Below are 22,239 nucleotides of genomic sequence, written 5' to 3'. Positions count from 1 at the left end.
TCTCTTGACAGGCCCGCTCCGGCAGCGTTCCTCATTGGGCACCCCAAAAAATGCCCCGCCCCTAGTCTTGTGCGATTGGGGTAGGGCATTAAGGCTCCGCCCTCCAAAGTCCGCTCCTCTCGCTGGTTGGTCACGCTTGACAAGGCCCGGGATCCACCCCCTCTTTCCAATTGGTGACAGGATTCGCAACTCCGCCTCGTGCTTCTTCCCTGTTTTCCATTGGTTCTATACCGACAACCAGGCCCCCTTTTGCTTTGTTAGTATTGGCCAAGAGCTGTAAAGCAAGCCACTTTGCCTGTCTCCTATTGGTGGATCCTTCGGAATCCTCCCAGTTACGATGATGTCACCTTTCTCCAGGCCCGGCAAGCACTAAGTGGCTAATGGTCGGCGGCCTGGCTACTCCTCCTCAGGTCTAGCATTGGTTGGGAGGGCCAGCCGGGCGTTGGGCGGTGCTGATTCACCCGCAGCTGCCACGCTCGGCTCCACCCTGCCCCGCCTAGGACCTGTTGCCAAAACCCGTCCCTGGGTAAAACTTCTGGGGATCCGCCAGGCGTCCCTGGAATGTAAGACTGGCACCTCGCGTCGCCCGGGTGCTCTACCCTGCTCGGGTTCCGGGCCATAGCCTTTGGTTTGGTGGCCGCGGTCTCGGAGGTTCTGGGATCCCCGGAACTCCAGCGGCCCAGGGCCCCACTGCGAATCCTCCTGAAGAGGGAGCGGGGCAGGTGGGTCCAGAGCTACGGCGGGCGCCACGTGGCTGGGGCCTGAGTCGAAAAGCCTGGCCGCTGTCAAATGCTTGCTGCCCAGCGTTTTTCCTCTCCTCAGAAAGCGCTGGAATCGGTCCGCAGAATACAACATTAACATCTCCGGGGAAGAGATAATTAATTGCTCTATCATGCGAGCGGGTTTTTAAAAGTTCTTAAACTTCCTGTACCTACGTAATGACGTTAAACTCCAAGATTCTGTGACCTAAATCTCTTAGTGTCTTTCTCTTTCTTTAAATTCTAGATAAAAATATTCAAAATAATACTCCCCTTTTCAAGATAGCGTGTTTGCGCGTGGGGCAGTACCAATATCCTATTGCTTAATGGATTTTGTATACCTAACTAAACTTTTAACATTTAAAGATTGTTCCCTGGGAGACTCAGACTTGGGTCTTCCCTTTGCCAGCAGCTCTGGGGCTTTTTACTCCTTCTGTATTCCTTTTCTATCTAATAAAATCTTATCTTACCACTTAAAAAAATAAAAGATTGCTCCCTAAACCTATAAAGATTTTTGAAAGAAAGCTATCTTGATACCCAAGCTACACTGTTAATATACTGAAATCTTCAAATTTTAGAAGCTGAAATAAAGCTCTTGATGAGCGTCCTCAGAATAGAAATGAGTGAAGCATGTACACATTTCTTTTTTAAAAAGTTTATTATTGTTGCCAATACGTGATAATAGTTTACTATGTGTCAGCTAACTTATACCTACATTAGGTCTGATCTTCAACATAACCTGTGAGGTAGGTTAATTATCTACATTTTGCACAAGAAGTAACAGGCTCAGAGGGGCTAAAGGACTTGCCTTGTCATTCATCCAGGTGTGACATGGAACTGAACATCACTCTGTCTCACTCAGAGCTCAAACTACCAATCCTCCTAGTGGTAGTTGTACTAAAGGCAAGGCAGTGAAACATTTCCAGATTGAATCACAAACCACACGCAAATACTGGGGGAAATGAAAGACAAAAGTGTAAATGTAATTATGGTGGGGAATTTTAAATGCATATTTTTTTAATGATTCACAAACCAATTAAAGTAAGTAGTTAAACCATGCTTGATATATAAGAAACACATTTTCTGGTTAAATTTAATGGTCAATTGGATCTAAAACCTGAATCTTTATGAAAACACTAATACATATACTGCAGGTAAAGGTTTTTGACAAAGCACATAATAAAATTAGAAATTAGAATGGGGATATGATAGTTTTAAAAAGTTATTTCTTAATTGCATGTTATTTGTAAAATAAATTTGAAAATCATAATGAACGCAATTCTACAGAAGTACTAAAACTGATAATACTAAAAATACTTTGATTTCATTACCTTAACATTTTAAATTTTATATATTTTCTGTGGTTTTATTATTCATATTTGGCACATCTCTATTTTTTCTCTTACTCTAAACTCTTTATTTTAACCTAGTCCTATTTCAATATCATTGTGATGCCCATATAATCACCCTGATTAAAAATCATGATTTTTAAAAAACAAAAATAAGAAAAGGTTGAAATCTGAATCAGAGATAGCAAATTAATAATTTCAACACCAATTCTAGCTCACACTCCAAAAAAAAAAAAAAATAAGTTATATAAAACTTGGAGAATTAGACTAGCGAATGGACCATTTTTGATCCTTGGCAATGGAAGAAATTATCAATTAGCCAGCAACACCGACTAGGAATTAGTATAATAAAGAATTTCAAAGGATATTTGGTGCCATCTACTGGAAATGAAGCAGTAAATATAAAACAAAGGTTTGGGAATTTAGGGGTTTTTTTCTTCTAAGTTATTTTATACAAATGTGTATGCTGACCATTTAATTAAGAAAACTTGAAAGTGCAACTTCTGTAGAAAGAACTGAAAATTCTAAGACACAGTCCCAAAAATAAAAGTTGGGAATTCTAGAATGTTTGTATCCAAATCTTATAACCAGAATTTTCTTTCTTCTCTCTTTTTTTTTTTTTTAGAGACAGAGTCTTACTTTGTCACCCTCAGTAGAGTGCTGTGCTGTCACAGCTCAGAACAACCTCCAGCTCTTGGGCTTAGGAGATTCTCTTGCCTCAGTCTCCTGAGAAGCTGGGATTACAGGCGCCCACAATAACACCCGGCTATTTTTTTGTTGCAGTTTGGCTGGGGCCGGGTTCGAACCCGCAACCCTTGGTATATGAGGCCGGCGCCCTATTCACTGATCCCACAGGCGCCACCCACGACCAGAATTTTAAATAAAATGTTATGTATATTAGTAGAAACACAAGATGACAAGTTTGTATCTTTAGGCATACATCAAAATAAAGAGAACTGAGAACCATACTTGAAAACCGAGACACAAAGACTTGCAGGCTCATTACATGCTATGGGAGTTCTGATGAAAAGATGCTGCTTCAGTGAGTACCTCAGAGTGGCTAGAAGGACAACTGTTACCATATGTATGTATAATCATTAAGTGTCTAAAAAGTCCTGTAACTGTAGGAATTAAAACCCCCTATTTGTAACTGAGTTTGACACCCACTGTATGACACTAAAATGTATTTTGTTTTATAAGGTTTTGAGAATCTATTTTATTCCTTGAAGTGTAAGAATCAGGACTGGAAGTGTTTTTTGTGGCTACTTTGAATACTCTAATATGATATGCAACATCATATGTTTTAAAAAAATTTAAAGAGCCAGGCATGCAATTTTAACACTCTGGGAGGTTGAGGCAGGTGGATCGCTTGAGCTCAGGAGTTCAAGATCAGCCTGAGCAAAAGTGACCCTGCCTCTACTAAAAATAGAAAAACCAGCCATGTGTAGTCCCAGTTACTTGGGAGAATGAGGCAAGAAGATTGTTTGAACCCAGGAGTTGGAGGTCGCTATGAACTATGATGCCACAATACTCTCCCCAGGGCAACAAAGTGAGACTCTGTCTCAAAAAATATATAAATAAATAAATAAAATAAGAATAAAAAAATTTAAAGAATGTTGCTTTACAAAAATTAGTCATCCAAAATAGTTTGTGATTAAAAAAATAAGGCAATGGCTAAATTGTTGTATATATATTACACAAAACATTATGTAGCAGTTTTTTTAAAAGGCAGATTTACATATACTGGCATGGAAAGATCTCCAAGGCAGTGCTGAATAAATAATTGAACAGCAAAATGATCTCTACATCATAATTTTTTTTTGTGTGTGTGGTTTTTGGCCAGGGCTAGGTTTGAACCTGCCACCTTCGGCATATGGGACTGGCGCCCTACTCCTTGAGCCACAGGCGCCGCCCTACATCATAATATTTTTATTTTAAAAAAGGCCTATACTATGTATTTTCCTCATTTCCAACTCTGTTACATGCAAATATGCATAGACAAAGGATACATTACAAAAGATTAGCAGTGAAGAAGGGCAAAAGGATTGTGGTACTGTTCAAAGGGAATTTAGCTTTGTGGTATTTTAAAATTTTTGCAAGTAAAATTGTCCATTTCTTTGTTGGTAACTGAAGGCTAAAATGAAAATTAAAAGGAAGTGGTTACATGAATAAAGATTAGAGAAGTATGCTCTAGAATTCAACAGATATTTACTCAGTGTTTTACCATGTGCCAGGCACTGTGTGGTGCTGGTTGTACAGCAGCAAACAAGACAAAAGCCCGGTTTCTCAGAGCTTGCCATTTAATGGAAGAACCAGACAATAATAAGTGAACGTAGAGTCAGTGAGTGACAAGTGCTTTGAGGAGAAGTAAAGAAAGGTTTGGGGAGAAAAACCAAAATTCTCATATGTTGTCGGTTGGAATGTAAAATAGTGCAGCTGCTTTGGAAAACAGTTTGACAGTGTGCCTCAAAAAGTAAAACAGGGAGTTACCAATGTGACCCAGTGATTCGACTCCTAACTATATTCTCAAAGAACTGAAAACATGTTTATACAAAAACTTGTATGCTAGTGTTCATGCAGTATTATTAATAGTCACAAAGTGAAAACAACCTAAATGCTCATCAACTTATGAATGTGATATGACTATATCAACAAAATGTGGTATACCTATAGAATATTTGGCTACGTTAAAAAAATGCACTGATACATGCTACAAAAACAAATGAACCTTGAAAATACTATGCTAAGTGAAAAAGCCAGGCACGAAAGGGCCCATATTGTATGACTCCACTTCTATGAAATGAATAGGCACGTCTGTAGAGATAGAGGGTACATGAGTGGTTTCCAGAGGTTGGAGGGATGAGGAATGATTATTAGTGGATACTGGGTTTCTTTTTGGGGTGATGAAAACATTCTAGAATTAGATAGTGATGACAGATGCATAATAACCAAAACCCACAAACTGTAAACTTTGGAAGGGTAAATTTTATGGTATATAAATTTTATCTTAATTTTTTTAGTGTTTTTTAAAAAAGAGAGAGTAAAGCACAGCACAGGGATAGAGAGGGAAGAAAGTTTGCTATTTTGTATAGGGTAGTCAGGAATGACCTTAGTTTGATCAGAGACCTAAGCAATGTAAAGAAGTTAACCATGCAAATCTGGGAGATGGGGAAGGAGTAAGAACATTCCAGAAGGAAGAAAGAACAAATAAGAACATTCTCAGGATAGACACAAGCCTGTTTTCAAAGAACAGCAAGGAGGCTAGCTGTTAGTGCAGTAGCTGAGAGGGTGAGGCTATGGGAAGCCAGGGTCTAGATCATGAAAAGGCCTATAGACCTCACTGAGGACTGGATTTTATTCTACCTTTTTTTTTTTGAGACAGAGTCTTACTCTGTCACCCTCAGTAGAGTTTTGTGATGTCACTGCTCATAGCAACTTCCAACTCTTGGGCTTAAGCGATTCTCTTGTCTCAGCCTCCCGAGTAGCTGGGACTTACAGGCGCCCACCATAATGCCCAGCTATTTTTGTTGCAGTTGCCACTGCTGTTTTAGCTGGCCGGGGCCGGGTTCAAACCCACCACCCTCTGTACATGAAGCCGGTGCCCTACCCACTGACCCACAGGCGCCGCCCCTGGATTTTATTCTCAATGACAGAAAAACCACAGGATCCAGGAGCAATGTGACCTGATGTACATTTTAAAAGGTTAATCTCTGCTGCTGGGTGAAGAATAAAAAAGCAGCAAGAACAGGAAGGGGACAAATTAGGAGGCTGCAGTAGCCCAAACAAGAGAAATGGCTTAGACTAGTGTAGGTGGTGAAAAGTGGTCAGATTCATTAGACTGAATTTAAAACAATGAAAAAAGAAAAAAAAAAATCCAAAGTAGACAAATTGAAAACACACTCTCAGGTTAGAGTCAAAAACATCTTCTATATGATGATATGAGGCACGGAAGAGAAAGACAGGAGTCAAGAATGACCCCAAAGATTTTGCTCTGAGTAACAGAGTGAATGAAAGGGCCATGTATTTAGAAGGGGAGGCCTCAGAGAAGACTGAGCAGGGAAATAAGCATTAGTTAATCTTAAATTTGAGAAGCCTAATAATCTAGTTGTACATACCACACTATGATTAAACAAAATGGTCAGGCTGAAAGTATACATTTGAGAGCCAGGGCAAAAGGTGTTTGACACTACTTGAATGGATGACTCACCAAGGCAGAGACTGAAGAGTCCAAGCGCTGACCCAACTCTGGAGCGCTCTAACATTAGACACTTGCAAACAGAAGATAGGGCACAATTTATGTCCTCTGTGAGGCAGCAGCCTGTTAGAGGAAAAAGACAAAGATGCTCCACCATTGTTATTCTTCCAGATTTGATGATCTAATGCATAAAAGACTTCAAACCAAGACTTCTACGATTAAAGGTTATCTTCTCTCTGGATTTTTGCAGGTTTCCATTTCTTCACTGTTAGCTCATGGACAACATACTGACCTACTGGTTATCCAAAGTATGCTGTCTTAAGGATTTCAAATCAAATCTGTATCAACACTACACCAATAATAAGAAAAGAAAGACAACCTATGTTATAGATGTTTTAGAATTTGTCTACAGGTTTTCTGTTTTACCAGAAGACCCCTGCCCCCAGCAATAAAAATATGACAATCTAAGAACATATAATTTTGGTTTGGGCCATTGGAGTACACTATTTTAATCCTAGAAGATATAGCTTCCCTATTAAAATAACAATAATTAAGTTTTTTTTCTTTTTTCTTTAGGTAGCCACAAAAATGGTCAGAAACAGTCCTTGTCATCAATAATTTGGATACATAGTATTTTAGTGGCTAGAGGCATGGGGGACTATTTAGCTTGGTTGAGAAAAAGTCCAAGCAAAATAATCCAACTGCTTGGGGTTGTGACACCTATGCAAAGGAGGCTTTAAGCTGTGTAAGTGATGTAAAGCCTTCAAATGTTTAAAGCACTGAAGACAGTAGGTAGTATAAACATCAACAGTTTCTGCCCTTATGGTCTGAATAGCATCAACTTTCTCATCTGGGAAATGGGACATAATAGTATCTGCTCTATCTGTTAAACAGCAAACAGTTTAAAAAAAAAAGAAAGAAAATAGTACCTACTCTATCTCATAAGCGTTAAGTGAATCGAGGTGCTATGTACATTGTAGAATTCAATAACATTACTATTATTTTCTTTATAAGGAACTAACTTGCTAAGAAACCTGTTAAAGAATGATAATAAGGGGCAGGGTATGGTGGCTCATGCCTATAATTCTTGCACTCTGGGAGGCTGAGGTGGGAGGATTGCTTGACCTCAGGAGTTCCAGACCAGCTTGAGCAAGAGTGATACTGTATCTACTAAAAATATAAAAATTAGTAGGGTACAGTGGTGTGTACCTGTAGTTCCAGCTACTTGGAAGTCTAAGGAAGGAGGATCACTTGAGCCCTGGAGTTTGAGGGGGTAGTGAGCTATAAGGATGCTGCTGCACTCTACCCAGGGGAACAGAGCAAGACTGCCTCAGAAAAAAACAAAAACAAAAACACCCAAATTGCCCACTATGGGCGGCGCCTGTGGCTCAAGGAGTAGGGCGCTGGTCCCATACGCCAGAGGTGGCGGGTTCAAACCCAGCCCTGGCCAAAAAAAAAAAAAAAAACAACAAATTGCCCACTATAATAGATGGTTAACTTTCAGATGCAATAAAGATTTTAAATCTAGATAAAGACTTGTAAAATCATGTATATACATTATAGAATTGTTTAAAGTAGCAAAAGATCAGAAATAAACATCCATCAATAGGATTTAATTAGTTAAATATATTATAGTCTATCTTATAACGGACTATTAAGCAGCTCTTTAAAAAAAACTAGTTTTATAAGTACTGATAAAAAATAATCTTAATGGATAGGTGCCTGTAGCTCGAGCAGCTAAGGCGCCAGCCATGTACACCAGAGCTGGCAGGTTTGAATCCAGCATGGGCCTGCCAAACAACAATGACAATTACAACCAAAAAATAGCCGGGTGTTGTGGCTGGTGCTTGTAGTCCCAGCTACTTGGGAGGCTGAGGCAAGAAAATCGCTTAAGCCCAGGAATTGGAGGTTGCTGTGAGCTGTGATGTCACAGCACTCTACCCAGGGCGACAACTTGAGGCTCTGTCTCAAAAAAAAAAAAAAAAAAAAAAATCTTAAAACTAAGTGAACAAAGGCTAGGTGCAGAACAGAATGAGTACAGTTTGCTTCTATTTGAATAAAAATATATAAATAAAAACAATCATGTATGTATGGAATGTCTCTAAAGGATATACAATTAACTCATCACCCTCTGTACCACATGAATTGTTTATCATGTGTTTATAGTACTTACTCAGAAAAATAAAATGTAAAATCTAGCCAGTGACTCAAATATCAGCAAGGTGTTAAACAGAATGGTTGATGGTTATCATCTTCAATATAAAAACAGCTTTTTTTAAATGGGAAAAAGAAAAGCTTGCCAAAAGACAAATAAATCCATGCTTTGGAATTAGCATTTCACAAAAGAAATACTGGTGACTAATATACCTTTAAAAAAATATCATCCTCCTTAGAAGCTGAACAAAAATAAACCCAAACGGTACCATTATTTTACCCAGTGGCTAAGAAACGTGGGTGAGCATCTATACCCACAGGAACCTGGAAAGACATATATCAAAACATTAACACTAATTATTCCTGGGAACAGATTAGGATATGGTAAGTTTGGCTTCTCTTTTAAGTTTTGGTTTCTCCCAAGCTTTTTTTTCTTATATAATAACGATGTATTGCTTTTATAATTGAGTTGAAAATAATAAATGGTATTTGGGGGCAAAAACACAGAAGATACAAAAATCTGAAGTTACGCTTTTTCATTCTTCCAATTCTTACATTACTAAGAATCAGACCCCTAAATCTATGTGTGCAAAAATGAAAATGTCTAGGGAGATCTTTCACCTAGGAACAAAAATATCAAATATAAAAGGGTAGAAATATTCCTTTATTAGAGAACTTACATCCAAATTACTTTCATGTTTTTTTAAAAGTCCTAATGAGCATCCAAGAAGAAAACACATACAGCTTCCACAGGAATAAGGACAAACAAAATGGGGCTGATGATTGCCACAAACATTTCCTAAAAGAAAAAAATGTGATATTTAACCTTTCTTCTTTTGAGGCAAAGTAAGTGAACCATGTGCATCATAAATAAGATTTTCTTACTTTATAAGGAGAATGAGATCCTGTTTTGATGCATACTAAAGAACAAAATACAAAATCCTTTCTCTGACCAAGATAAGAGGGAAAAATATCATTCTTCAACATTTCAATTTTCATGCAATGAAATCCAAAGGTCTGTTGAATCCGCCTTTTCGATTCATGTACTGCCTATAAGAAGAGAAAATTCATTGTTTATTTAAAAAAGTTTTGGACTCCTCTTATAAAAAAAGACTTGCTTCAGAGATTAAACCTATAAACCATCTTTTTTTTTTTTTTTTTGTAGAGACAGAGTCTCACTGTACCGCCCTCGGGTAGAGTGCCGTGGCGTCACACGGCTCACAGCAACCTCTTAACTCTTGGGCTTACGCGATTCTCTTGCCTCAGCCTCCCGAGCAGCTGGGACTACAGGCGCCCGCCACAACGCCCGGCTATTTTTTGGTTGCAGTTTGGCCGGGGCTGGGTTTGAACCCGCCACCTTCGGCATATGGGGCTGGCGCCCTACTCACTGAGCCACAGGCGCCACCCCCTATAAACCATCTTTAAAATGGCAAGGTTCAGGGTAGAAAACTAGGCAACATTATTTAACACATATTAAGAAATTGTTCGGGTGGCGCCTGTGGCTCAGTTGGTAAGGCGCCGGCACCATATACTGAGGGTGGCGGGTTCAAACCCGGCCCCGGCCGAACTGCAACCAAAAAATAGCCGGGCGTTGTGGCGGGCGCCTGTAGTCCTAGCTACTTGGGAGGCTGAGGCAAGAGAATCGCTTAAGCCCAGGAGTTGGAGGTTGCTGTGAGCTGTGTGAAGCCACGGCACTCTACCGAGGGCCATAAAGTGAGACTCTGTCTCTACAAAAAAAAAAAAAAAAAATTGTTCTACTTTCAAAATAAGCCAGTCTTTCAGATTTCTTTAAATTACAAATGCCAAAATAATTTCTTTAAAATTATTTTAAGAAAATAAGAAATGTATTTAATTAAATTTCTTTAAAATTATTTCAGAAAATAAACTGAAAATCGTCATGTATTTTAGGCAACACTAAATATGTAGTTTGTAAATAGAGGAGTTACAAAATAGGCCTCTATGGAGCAAATGCAGTTATACTGTAAAAACTGTCCTCATATGTCTCTATTTGAAGGTTATTTTACAAAAGACTGTTCAAGATAATTCTAGTACCTTAGCTTACAGCAATCTCAAATCCCATTATAAACAGTCCACATTAATTGGAATATTGCCTGTTTTTTTTTTTTTTTTTTTTTTGCAGTTTCTGGCCAGGGCTGGGTTTGAACCCACCACCTCTGGCATATGGGGCTGGGACCTTACTCCTTTGAGCCACAGGCACCACCCAGGAATATTAAGTCTTTTATCAGTGTTTGAAAATGTCTTGTCTTTTTGATTAAGAATTCAGGGGCTTTGGCCACATGCACAGGGGCTGGTGGGTTCAAATCTGGCCCAAGCCTGCTGAACAACAAGGACAACAACAACAACAAAAAATAGCTGGGCATTGTGGCAGGTGGCTGTAATCCCAGCTACTTGGGTGGCTGAGGCAAGAAAATCACTTAAGTCCAAGAGTTTGAGGTTGCTGTGAGCTGTGATGCCACAGTACTCTACCAAGGGCAACATAATGAGACTCTGTAGTTACCCCCACCCTACAACCCTCAGAGAAAAAGAATTCAGTGAGATTCAAGTATGGAATGGTTTGTTCCAAATCTATGGTACAAATGAAATCTGCCTATACTTAACAGAAGAATATATTTACACTTAAAATCTTGTCACAATCAATCTAGGTAAATAGCTCAGGAGAGATCTATTTAAATTAATAATTATAATAAAATCAAAGTTCACAGACTTAAAATGCTGCAGTTTTGAGGAAATTACTATCTATAGCCCTAAAATATTTAAGACAAATGTCCTAATAATAGCTATTAGCGCAAATGTAAATGGGAAAACGGTTTTAACACACCAGAATATTAGCAATGGGGAGAATACTTCATTAAAACAAGGAACAGTATGGGAAACTGCTATACTTCCTACAAACATGATTACCCCCTAATAAAATTTGTTTCTTAGCAGGATTTCATTAGTTCAAACACAACAATGGAGCTACACATACCTGTACTTCCTCTTCTGAGACACATTTATGGCATAGGCATTTACAGAGCCATCCACCTTCTTTCCCTGAAGAGAAACAACACAAAAAACCCCAGGAAGGATACACATTAAATGCCTGGATCAAAGAGCTGGACCCTGCAGACCCATTTAGATGGCAAGATCCATTTAAGAAAAAGACAGTTCCATGACAGAGGGAGAATTTTCAGATTCTGGTGATATCCCATGAAGTCCCAAGCGTTAGGACTCTGCTCAGTTTTATAGTCACACATAAACAATTAATAGTCAAACCAACAAATATTCATGGTATATATGTTATGTGCAAGGCATGCCAGGAAGTATGGTAGCAGATCCCAACCTTTTTTGGTCAAATAATCCTTTGAAACCACATAAAAGTTGTGGCTATTATCTCCCTCCAAATTCACATTCACATAAAATTTAACTTACAATCTTAGCTCATAATAGTCTCAAATCACAGCTGGAATAGTAGCCATTCATCTAAATCTCATTTCTTGCATAGGTCTTACAACTTTGATCTTCAAATCAAGAATCAGAACACAGCACAAGACATTAACCTTAGGTTGTTATGTGTTACTCCCATTTTGGCCCTTCTGAATGTGGCACCTACCCTCTTTTTCACCAATTCCTGGGTAGGTCTTCTTTTGTGTCACTCTGTTGTTCAGGCTGCAGTGCTACGGCATCAGCCTAGCTCAGAGCAACCTCAAACTCTTGGGTTCAAGGGATCCTCCTGCCTCAGTCTCCCGAGCAGCTGGGACTACAGGGGCCTGCCACCATACCTGGCTAAATTTTTCTATTTTTAGTAGAGACAGGGGTCTTGCTCTTGCTCAGGCTGGTCTTGAACTCCCGAGCTCAAGGAAATCTACTTCCACCTCTCAGAGTGCTAGAATTACAGGCATGAGCCACCTCACCTGGTTCTGTATGGTCTTCTGATCCCACCAAGTCAACTCACCCACTTGCTCCTGTGCTGTTCCTCAGGGATGAATTGCCTTCTCTGGCTCCATCCAATCTTTACCTCCCTGTTCTTATCCATCATCAAGGCCCAGTTCAAATGCTCCAGCTGCCACGAAGTGTACAACACCCTCCATTTTCTACCCTGTATTATCATTATGTATTTCATGATATAATTTCTCCTATGAGACTTAAACTTTTTGATGGAAGCATATGTCTAAAAGTGGCCTATACACTCTCCCATCTTAGGCTACTGCACCCACAGATGTTCAGAACATGATTCTTAAGTGAACATCACTAGCTGATGTCACGACACACCAAACCCCAACTCCTTCTCTTCCCCATAATAATAGATAGGCTACACTCATGCAAGTTTAGCCAATCTAGTGTATTTATCAGCTATCTGCACTAAGGCAAAAAACTTGTTCTGACCCATAAGCCTAAAGGAATGTAAAGGTGAACTAAAATAAATATATTTGTACTTACTTTTCTATTCTTGTTTATATCTATTTTGGAGATGAGCATATTGGACAAATTACTTGAAGTATATAATTTTGAACTTCCAAGAATAGGAAGGAGGAATGACTTAGAAAAGACTGGCCTTGGAGCAAAGTAAATGATGCTAACCTTTTCATGAAGTTCAATTTCTAAAAGCGTACAGATTTTGTTTTTTTTTTTTTTTGAGACAGAGTCTTTGTCATCCTTGGTAGAGTGCTGTTATGTCATAGCTCACAGCAACCTCAAACTCTTGGGCTCAAGTGATCCTCTTGCCTTAGCCTCCCAAGAAGCTTGGAATATAGGTACCTGCAACAATGCCCAGCTATTTTTTAGAGATAAGGTCTCGCTCTGGCTCAGGCTGGTCTCGAACCTGTAAGCTCAAGCAATCCACCTGCCTCGGCCTCCCACAGTGCTAAGATAACAGGTGTGAGCCACCATGCCCAGCTCTAGCTTACAGATTTTTAAAAACTATTTTGGCTGGCACAAAAAATTATCCATTAATAAATATGCCAAACTTTGAGGTTTTCTGGAACAACGTTAAAATAGAAGACTAAAACAGGAAAGCAGGATGCAGTGGCGTGTGCTTATAGTCCTAGGTACTTGGAAGGCTAATGTAGGAGAATCTTGTAAGCCCAGGAATTCGAGTCTAGCAAAATTTCACCTCTTAAAAACATAAATAGCAGGTAAAATACCTGACTATATTGGCACACAAAACGGTCCCACAATAGGTCAGTGATGAATATCAGAAGATATACTTTACTAAAAAACAACCTGATACTCATGAAGTATAACTGATACTCATGAAGTCAATGCATATGAACTAATTAACATCCTCATAAGTGTCATTAAAAACAATTGACATCTTTTGGTCTGATGGTATTCCATAACTTTTATAAAATCTATGAATTCTTCCCTAATTTTTCCTTTACAAATAAACATCTTCAGCACTAACTACACACACATACACACACTTATGTGTGTGTGTATGTATGTGTGTATATATATATATATATATATATTTTTTTTTTTTTTTTTCTTGAAACACAGTCTCAAGCTATTGCCCTGGGTAGAGTGCTATGGCATCATAGTTCACAGCAACTTCAAACTCCTGAGCTTATGTGTTTCTCTTGCCTCAGCCTCCAAAGTAGCTGGGACTACAGGCACTCACCACAATGCCCAGCCATCTTTTTTGTTGCAGTTGTCATTGTTGTTTTAGCTGGTCCAGGTTCGAACCCCCCAGCCTCAGTGCATGTGGCTGGTGCCCTACCCACTGAGCTACAGGTGTCACCCAGCATTAACTATATTTAAAAGCAAAGGGTGGCGCTATCTTTATACCTGACTTATAGCAACTTCAAACATAACATCAGATGACAGAAAAAAAAAAAAAAAAAAGAATTCCAAAATGTTCTTTCCCCGTTCTTCTAAAAACAATAAAATGATAGCTGCTTTAGTTTGAGATATTTTTATTTACTTAATATATATATTAATAAACTATTTCACTTACAAAATACTATTTGGAAAAACAAATCAGGATTCGAAGTATTCAAATAAAAAAAGTTGAGACATAAACTGTATTAAATTCTAAAATAGGGCTCACATACCATTGCAAAAACATTCTTTTTTTTTTGAGACAGAGCCTCAAGCTGTCACCCTGGGTAGAGTGCCGTGGCATCACAACTCACAGCAACCTCCAACTCCTGGGTTTAAACGATTCTCTTGCCTCAGCCTCCCAAGCAGCTGGGACCACAGGCGTCTGCCACAACGCCCAGCTATTTTGTGGTTGCAGCTGTCATTGTTGTTTGGCGGGTCTGGGGCTGGATTCGAACCCGCCAGCTCAGTTGTATGTGGCTGGTGCCTTAGCTGCTTGAGCCACAGGCACCAAGCCTGCAAAAACATTCTTAATTTTCTTACTTCAAAACAATCCTGACTCAGGATTCTTCTTAAGTTATACACTGTCATTTTGTAACATTGAGCCCTGGCCAAGCCCAGTAATATGGTGGGCACCTACAGCTCAGTGGCTAGGGAGCTGGCCACATGCACCCATAGTCCCAGCTACTTGGGAGGGTGAGGCAAGAGGATTGCTTGAGCCCAAGAGACTGAGGTTGCTGGGAGTTATGACTGATGTTACTGCACGCTACTTATGGCGAATGAGACTATCTTAAAAAAATAAATAAATGGAAGTAAATAAAAATGCGAGCCCTACACAAATACATCTGAGATTATCTCACTTTTTTATATACCATCTGAGATTATCTAACTCTATTACAGCTCAATGGAATACAAGATTAGGGGAAGTGTATTATTTTTGATAATTTTTCTCAAAAATCTCAATTTCTATTTGCAAAACTAAATAAAAAGATTTAAAATGCCTGCCTGAGTGCAGTGGCTCAGGCCTGTAATCCTAGCACTCTGGGAGGCTGAGGCAGGTGGATTGCTTGAGCTCATGAGTTTGAGACCAGCCTGAACAAGAACAAGACTCACCTCTACTAAAAATAGAAAAATTAGCTGGGCATGGTGGTGTGTGCTTGTAGTCTCAGCTACGGGGGAACTGAGGCAGGAGGATCACTTGAGCCTAGGAGTTTGACGTTGCAGTGAGCTCTGATCACATTCTGCACTATCACATTCTGCGACAGAGTGAGACACTGTCTCAAAAAAAAAAAGACTTAAAAATTCTAGAAAAGATATTTAATATAACTTAATATATTCTCTTCCCCCACACACTTTTCCCTCTCTCCATTTCCCCCTCTTCCATTTCCTCTCCCTATACCCATCTTTCTCTCTTCTTCCTATTTCTTTCTCCCATCTCCCTATCTTTCTACTCTCTCCTTCCTCCTATCCTTTTTTTTTTTTAGAGACAGAGTCTTACCTTGTTGCCCTTGGTAGAGTGCCGTGTCATCACAGCTCACAGCAACCTCCAGCTCTTGGGCTTAGACAATTCTCTTGCCTCAGCCTCTCAAGTAGCTGGGACCACAGGCACTTGCCACAACACCCGGCTGTTTTTTTTGTTGCAACGGGTTTGAACCCGCCACCCTTGGTATATGGAACCGCCCCCTCCTATCCTTCTTATTCAATCCCTTACTCCTTTCCTTCTCTCCTTTTTTTTTTTTTGAGATAGGATCTCAGTTTATCACAGAGATTGGAGTGTACTGGTGTGATCATAGTTCACTGTAACCTCAAAAACCTGGGCTCAAGTGTTCCACCTGCTTCAGCCTTCCAAGTAGCTGGGACTATAGGTGTGGGCCACTATACTTGGCTATTTAAAAAAAAAAATTTTTTTTTTGAGACAGAGATTCACTTTTCCCCCTCAGTAGAGTACCCTGGCATCACAGCTCACTGCATCCTCAAACTCTGGGCTCAAGAGATTCTTTTGTCTCAGCCTCCCAAGTAGCTGGGACTATAGGAGCCTGCCATAAAGCCCAGCTATTTGTTCTTTTTTTTTTTTTTTTTTTTTTTAAAGATGAGGTCTCTTGCTCAGGCTAGTCTTGAACCTGTGAGCTCAAGGTTATGAGGTCACCCACTTTGGCCTCCCAGTGCCAGGTTTATAGGTGTGAGCCACTGCTTAAAACTTTCTTGTGGGCACGGCATCTATAGCTCAGGGGCTAGGGCACTGGCCACATGCACCAAAGCTGACAGGTCCAAACCTGGCCCGGGCCTGCCATACAACCATGACAACTACAACAACAAAAATAGCCAGGCATTATGGTAGGTGCCCATAGTCCCAGCTACTTGGGAGGCTGAATCGCTTAAGCCCAAGAGTTGGATGTTGCTGTGACGCCACAGCACTCCACTGAGGGTGACATAGTTAAGGGTCTGTCTCAAAACACACACACACACACAAACAAAAAACTTTTCTGTGTAGAGATGGGATCTTGCTGTGTTGTCCACACTAGGTCTCACGCTCCTGGCCTTAAGTGATCCACTTGCCTCAGCCTCCCAAAGTCCTAGGATTACAGATATGAGCCACCACACCTGGTCCCCTCTTCCCTCACCTATCAGGTGTTATGATGAAGGTCAGACAGCATTCACTCTCCAATTCACCTTGCTGGGGGCTGTAAGACATGTATGCAGTTGCCCAGTGTCATCTTTATCTGGAAGCTGGATTTTGTTCTTCCATTCTTGAGCTGTTCCCCTTCCTGTAATCCTGTTCTGGGTGAACTGTATTACCCAAGCGCCCCACCCTGACCCCTCAGAAGCATCACTGACTATTCACTTTCATTCCATGTGCTTCTGAGTGGTTCTCAATTCAGTTCAGACTTCATCCTCTTTCACTTGCACAAATCAGCGGTTCTCCCTGCCTCCAATCTAACCCACCTCCCATAGGAACTCCATACTCCTCCAAAGTCATCTAAAATGCATGCATAACCATATCACTCCCTGGCTTAACAACCATTGCTTTCCCTGCTTAACTCATAAAGAATCAACTCTAAATTTTTTAGCATGGCTAAGGACATCAAAAGCCCCTGGTGATTTGGTTCTTACCTCTATTTCTACCCTTAGTCACAGTCACTAGCCCATCACCACCTTTTTATCAGTCACTGAGTTTAAAATTCCCATAATACAGCATGATCCTTCACACCTACATGACATTTTTGTGGCTTTTTCCTCTACTTAAAATGATTTTCCTGGCCAGTCGAGGTAGCTCATGTCTACAATCCTAGCACTCTTGGGAAGCTGAGGTGGGAGGACTGCCTTAGCTCAGGCATTCAACACCAGCCTGCACAAGAGTGACGCTCTCTACTAAAAATAGAAAAAGTTAGCTGGGCGTTATAGCATGTGTCTATAGTCCCAGCTACTTAGGAAGCTGAGGAATAAGGATCGCTTGAGCCCAGATTGATATGAGCTATGACACTAAAGCACTCTAGTCTGGCCAACAGAATGAACTCTTTCTTGGAAAAGCAAAATAATCTTCTTCCTCTTTGTCTCATCATCCTACCTGCTCTTTAAGATTTAACTCAAACATCATCCCTGGTAAACATTCCCTAAATTCGAATGACAGTTTGTTGCTTTTTCCTCTGTATTCTCAAAACCATTCAGTTATTGCCTCATAATCAAACTTGTATAAATGGAAAACAATATGGCAAAATGGGACAGTCATAATGGATTAATTCAAATCAGAATGTATAACTGGGGCTGAATGTGGTGGCTCACACCTGTAATTTTGGCACTGTGAGAGACAGAAGCAGGTGGATTGTTTGAGCTCACGAGTTCCAGACCAGCCTGAGCAAGAGGAAGACCCTGTCTCTACTAAAAATAGAAAAACTAGCCAGGCAATGTGGCAGGTGCCTGTAGTCCCAGCTACTCAGGAGACTGAGGCAAGATAATTGGCTGCCATGAGCTATGACACCACAGCACTCAGGACAACACAGTGAGACTCTATCACAAAAAATAAATAAAAATAAGAAAGAATGTATAACTGATTGCATGCTTTACTTACTTTTGTGGAGTCAAAGGCAGCAAATCCCATTAACTTCATCATTTCTATTTCTTCTTCTGTTTTACCCTCTAAGTCTTCCTCTGCAAAAATAAATGATAATTTTTGGAATTCTAGCATTTTATATATATGTAAATAAAAAGAGAGGTGGCAACAGACTAATAGTCATTCTACCTCCTCATCAGCAGAGAATTAACACAGAACAGTTAGCTAAGCTGGGCTCAATAGCTTGTGCCTACAGTCCTAGCTACTCAGGAGGTGCAGACTGAGGCAAGAGGATTGCTTGAGCCCAAGAGTCTGAGACTAGCCAGGGCAAAATAGCAAGACCCCCATCTTTAAAATAATAATAATAATAAAGTAAAAGAATAAAGTAAGGAAAAGACCAATTATCTAAAGACAAGTTTAATGAAAACATTCTTTTTAAATTGGGACAAAATGTAACTTATGATGTGAGAAAAAATGTGCTCTCTTTGGAGCGTTAGATAGGAATACCTTTAGTATATGACATGTGATACCATCTATCTAGGTCTGAAGATACTTCCAAAACAGAATATTCTCATGTTTTTAACAACCCTTCCTGATTATATCAGGAGCACTAGCAACTCGCTAAGGTGTAATTAAAACAAAATCTCAAAACCATATGTAATGAACACTATAAAAAGCTTAATAGTTATATGTTCAAAAATTAAACTTTTATAATTTTATCATGACTGAAGTTATCTAAAGCAGGCTGTACTTTTCTTATAGTTACTTATCTAATAGCATTACCAGTAATCTGACGTTCTTTACTCTTTGTTTCTTTTGTTTCTTTCTTTTCCTCATCTCTTCTTTCTTTCAGTCGAGAAGGGGAGGGAGATGTGGATCTATGTCGTCTTGGAGATCTAGTAATTATAAGTAAAGACATTATATACATGGAGACTTTGTATTAATAAGCACAGACATACATGCCTTCTTGAAAGGTGAAGGCTGAAAAAGCCAAGCTCCAGAGAACCAGGAGTCCATGCCTCAAAGCAGAGCCAGGAAGAAGGTACTGCCAAGGCCTAATTGTTAACAAAAAAATTTAAAAATACAGTTTCTTGCTTAATCTCTGCATCAGTTGTACTCAGTACATGTAGGGGTAGAAATTATTTTGTGAAGCAGAAAAATGCAACTTTAAAAAGTTTCTAACAATTACACACAACCACAACAAAGGCTGACTTAAACCTTAAACATTAAAATTGATGCTTATTAACATTATTCATAGTCCATTTTTAAGGTTCTTCCAAGATCATCAATTTTTAATTACATACTTGAGTAAATTATCACCAAAACGTTAAAAAAAAAACAAAAATACAAAACAATTATTTCTTATGCTTGCCAAGCACTATGCCAAGTGATTTTCATGCATTACTTCTCCTTTACTCCTCAAGACCACTCTATGATGTAGACTGGCAGCTATTAACCAAGAGAATTTAGCTTTACATTAATGGGAGGTTTAATTTCCCCTATTTCATGAAACTGTAAATCCATATAAGCGATCAAAACAAAGTGAAGGGCAGAGACCGGTTTCTTTCTGAGTTAGTATAAAGCTACCTACCGGCTTACTTTCTGCAACTTACCTGGAGCGTCTTCGGTGTGGAGATCGCGAGCGGCTCCTTCTCCGATCTCTCTCGCGGGACCGAGACCTCTCTCGGCGCCTGCGGTCTCTCTCCCGGGATGTGGACCGGGACCGCCTACGTTCTAAACACAAAAATTTCAGACTCGAAAACTACCCCAAATATCTAGAGTTGCGCCATCCAACAGAAATATAATACAAGTCATTCCTAATAGTTAGAAAAATAAACGACAGCTGGGCGTTGTGACAGGTGCCTTGTGACCAGCCATTAGGGAGGCTGAGGCAGGATCGCTTGAGCCCAGGTGTTTGAGGTCGCTTGAGCTATGACATAACGGGGCTCTACCCTGGGCAACACTCTGTCTCAAAAATAAATAAAAATAAATGAAACAAGTGGGACCAATTTTAACAATGTTCCTTGCCCCAATATATCCAAAATATCATCATTTTGACATGTAAGCAATATAAAAAGTTATTCATAAGATATTTTACTTTTTTTCCGTGGGAAATCAAATGTGAATTCTTTTTTTTTTTTTTTGCAGTTTTTGGCAGGGCTGGGTTTGAACCTGTCACCTCTGGCATATGGGGCCAGCGCCCTACTCCTTTGAGCCACAGGAGCCGCCCCAAATGTGAATTCTACGTTTACAACACTTCTCAGTTCATATTAGTCACATTTCAAGTGTTACATAGCCACAAGTGGCTCAAGACTTCAATTAACTTTTAAGAAACTTTTTAGTATCTCGACTAGTTGAAGGTGACAAAAACTAACTAGAGGGAGACCTGGGGGTCTAAGTTAGATCTCCTGATGGAAGTCCAGGGTTATTCACATTGCACTGCCTCATTTATGGGGCTGAGGGCCAGGCATCATGAGTGAGATACCTGAACTCAAAATCCTCAGTATCAATTTCTCCGTTTATGAACTAAGTAGGAAGCGAACATATATTAAACCTCTAAAGCCAGACAGAATCACATACTTAATGTTACGGAATATGACATTAATTCTTACATCATTTTTTTTTGTTGCTGTTGTTTTGAGACAGGGTCTCTCCCTGTAGCTCAGTACCTAAGTTGGAGTGCAATGGCTTAGTCATAGCTCACTGCAGCCTCAAAACTTATGGGCTCAAGCGATACTCCCGTTCCGGCCTCCCGAGAAGCTAGGACTACAGGTGCTCACCACTACAGCCAGCTAATTTTTTAATTTTTTTTGTGGAGATGAGGTTTGGCTGTGTTTCCCAGGCTGGTCTTGAATTCTAAGCTCAAGCGATTCTCCCACCTCGGCCTCCCAGAGTGCTGGGATTACAGGTGTGAACCAACACGCCTGGCCTCGTAATCAGTTTTTAAAAGTCATTACCCCCTGTAACTAATTATTGGAACTAGATTCAAAAACGCTGATTTGCCCGCCATCCCCCCAGCCACAGTATAATAAAAGTTACAGTAGGAGGCTGACAAAGAGTCGGCGAAACCCCAATTCAGAAAAGACAGCAAAATCCCAAGACTGCCTTTAAACCAAGGTCTGGAGTGAAGAGCATGAGGCCCACTTCTTCACTCCCCCACTCACTTCTCGCTCTTCTTCTCGGGAGAAAATGGCCTGCCTTTCCCCTGTCCTGCTACCGACTACAAAAGGGAAAAAGCACGCGCCTCTGACCGAGCCCCAGACCCACCGAATTGCCTCTGAACTTACCCCTCCGTGGGGAGCGACTGCGACTGCGACCCATTTAGAGTCCTGCTACTCCTTCCACCACCCCGGAAACGACTGTGCAACAACTTCCGGGAGTCCCGGGCATTAAACTTTTACTACCGACTGGAAAGTGTCGAAACCCATCGCAAGAGTTCCGGCCCTTAAAGAAGTGAGGCTGTGTCTTGGCGCCTGCAGCTCAGCGGCTAGGACACCAGTCACATGCATCAGAGCTGGCGGGTTGTAACCCAGCCCGGGCCTGCCAAACAACAATGACAACTGCAACAAAAAAGCCGGGCGTTGTCGCGGGCACCTGTAGTCCCAGCTACTTGGGAGGCTGAGGCAAGAGAATCACCTTAAGCCCAAGAGTTGAAGATTACTGTGAGCTGTGACGCTACGGCACTCAACCAAGGGCGACATAGTGAGACTCTTTGTCTCAAAAAAAAAAAAAGGAAGAAGAAGCGGCCCGCCCCGGATGCCATTTCTGAGCATCTTGAGTCAGAAGGGAACCAAGGTAGGAGAAGAGCTGGCATGTCGGTGCCTCCAGCCCCGCTCTTTTGCAGTGGCTTTCCCACCTTCTTTGTCCAAGGTGGGCGTTAAAATATGCGATTTGTTGTGATAGAAATGTCTGAAA

The 22,239-nt window shown here is 40.4% G+C and overlaps 1 protein-coding gene and 1 non-coding gene across 6 annotated transcripts; one reads left to right on the top strand and one right to left on the bottom strand.

Annotated features, from left to right (window-relative positions):
* Positions 1-3,939: 3,939 nt before the first annotated feature.
* On the bottom strand, positions 3,940-21,792 carry SNRNP27 (small nuclear ribonucleoprotein U4/U6.U5 subunit 27). 5 transcript variants are annotated; one of them, XR_008379395.1, is made up of 8 exons: positions 21,612-21,766; positions 19,938-20,058; positions 19,108-19,220; positions 18,343-18,422; positions 11,446-11,510; positions 9,342-9,506; positions 9,137-9,255; positions 3,940-6,425 (listed from the first exon to the last, which is right to left on the bottom strand). XR_008379395.1 is itself a non-coding variant. In XM_053587139.1 (6 exons), the coding sequence occupies exons 1-6, from the start codon at positions 21,643-21,645 to the stop codon at positions 9,452-9,454; spliced, it is 468 nt and encodes a 155-aa protein (XP_053443114.1). In that variant the 5' UTR covers positions 21,646-21,766; the 3' UTR covers positions 9,095-9,451. The 5 variants fall into 5 exon arrangements, 2 of the variants coding, with proteins under 2 accessions (XP_053443114.1, XP_053443115.1); XR_008379394.1 differs by having other exon boundaries at positions 9,137-9,506; XR_008379393.1 differs by lacking the exon at positions 3,940-6,425 and having other exon boundaries at positions 9,095-9,255.
* LOC128585203 (U7 small nuclear RNA) lies at positions 6,682-6,740 on the top strand. The gene has a single exon (XR_008379933.1). It is a non-coding gene; the product is annotated as a U7 small nuclear RNA (small nuclear RNA).
* Positions 21,793-22,239: the final 447 nt, after the last annotated feature.

Source organism: Nycticebus coucang, chromosome 4, assembly GCF_027406575.1.
Source record: "Nycticebus coucang isolate mNycCou1 chromosome 4, mNycCou1.pri, whole genome shotgun sequence".
NCBI lineage: Eukaryota > Metazoa > Chordata > Mammalia > Primates > Lorisidae > Nycticebus > Nycticebus coucang.
This window is presented reverse-complemented; position numbering and strand designations above follow the sequence as displayed.

Bases quoted from the DNA above. Each gene is read 5' to 3' on its own strand.
- SNRNP27 (XM_053587139.1), bottom strand. From the start codon at position 21,645: ATGGGTCGCAGTCGCAGTCGCTCCCCACGGAGGG. The intron at 20,059-21,611 runs GTAAGTTCAGAG...TTTTGTGTTTAG, and splicing joins CAGTCGCTCCCCACGGAGGG to AACGTAGGCGGTCCCGGTCC. The intron at 19,221-19,937 runs GTAAGTTGCAGA...TATAATTACTAG, and splicing joins CCACACCGAAGACGCTCCAG to ATCTCCAAGACGACATAGAT.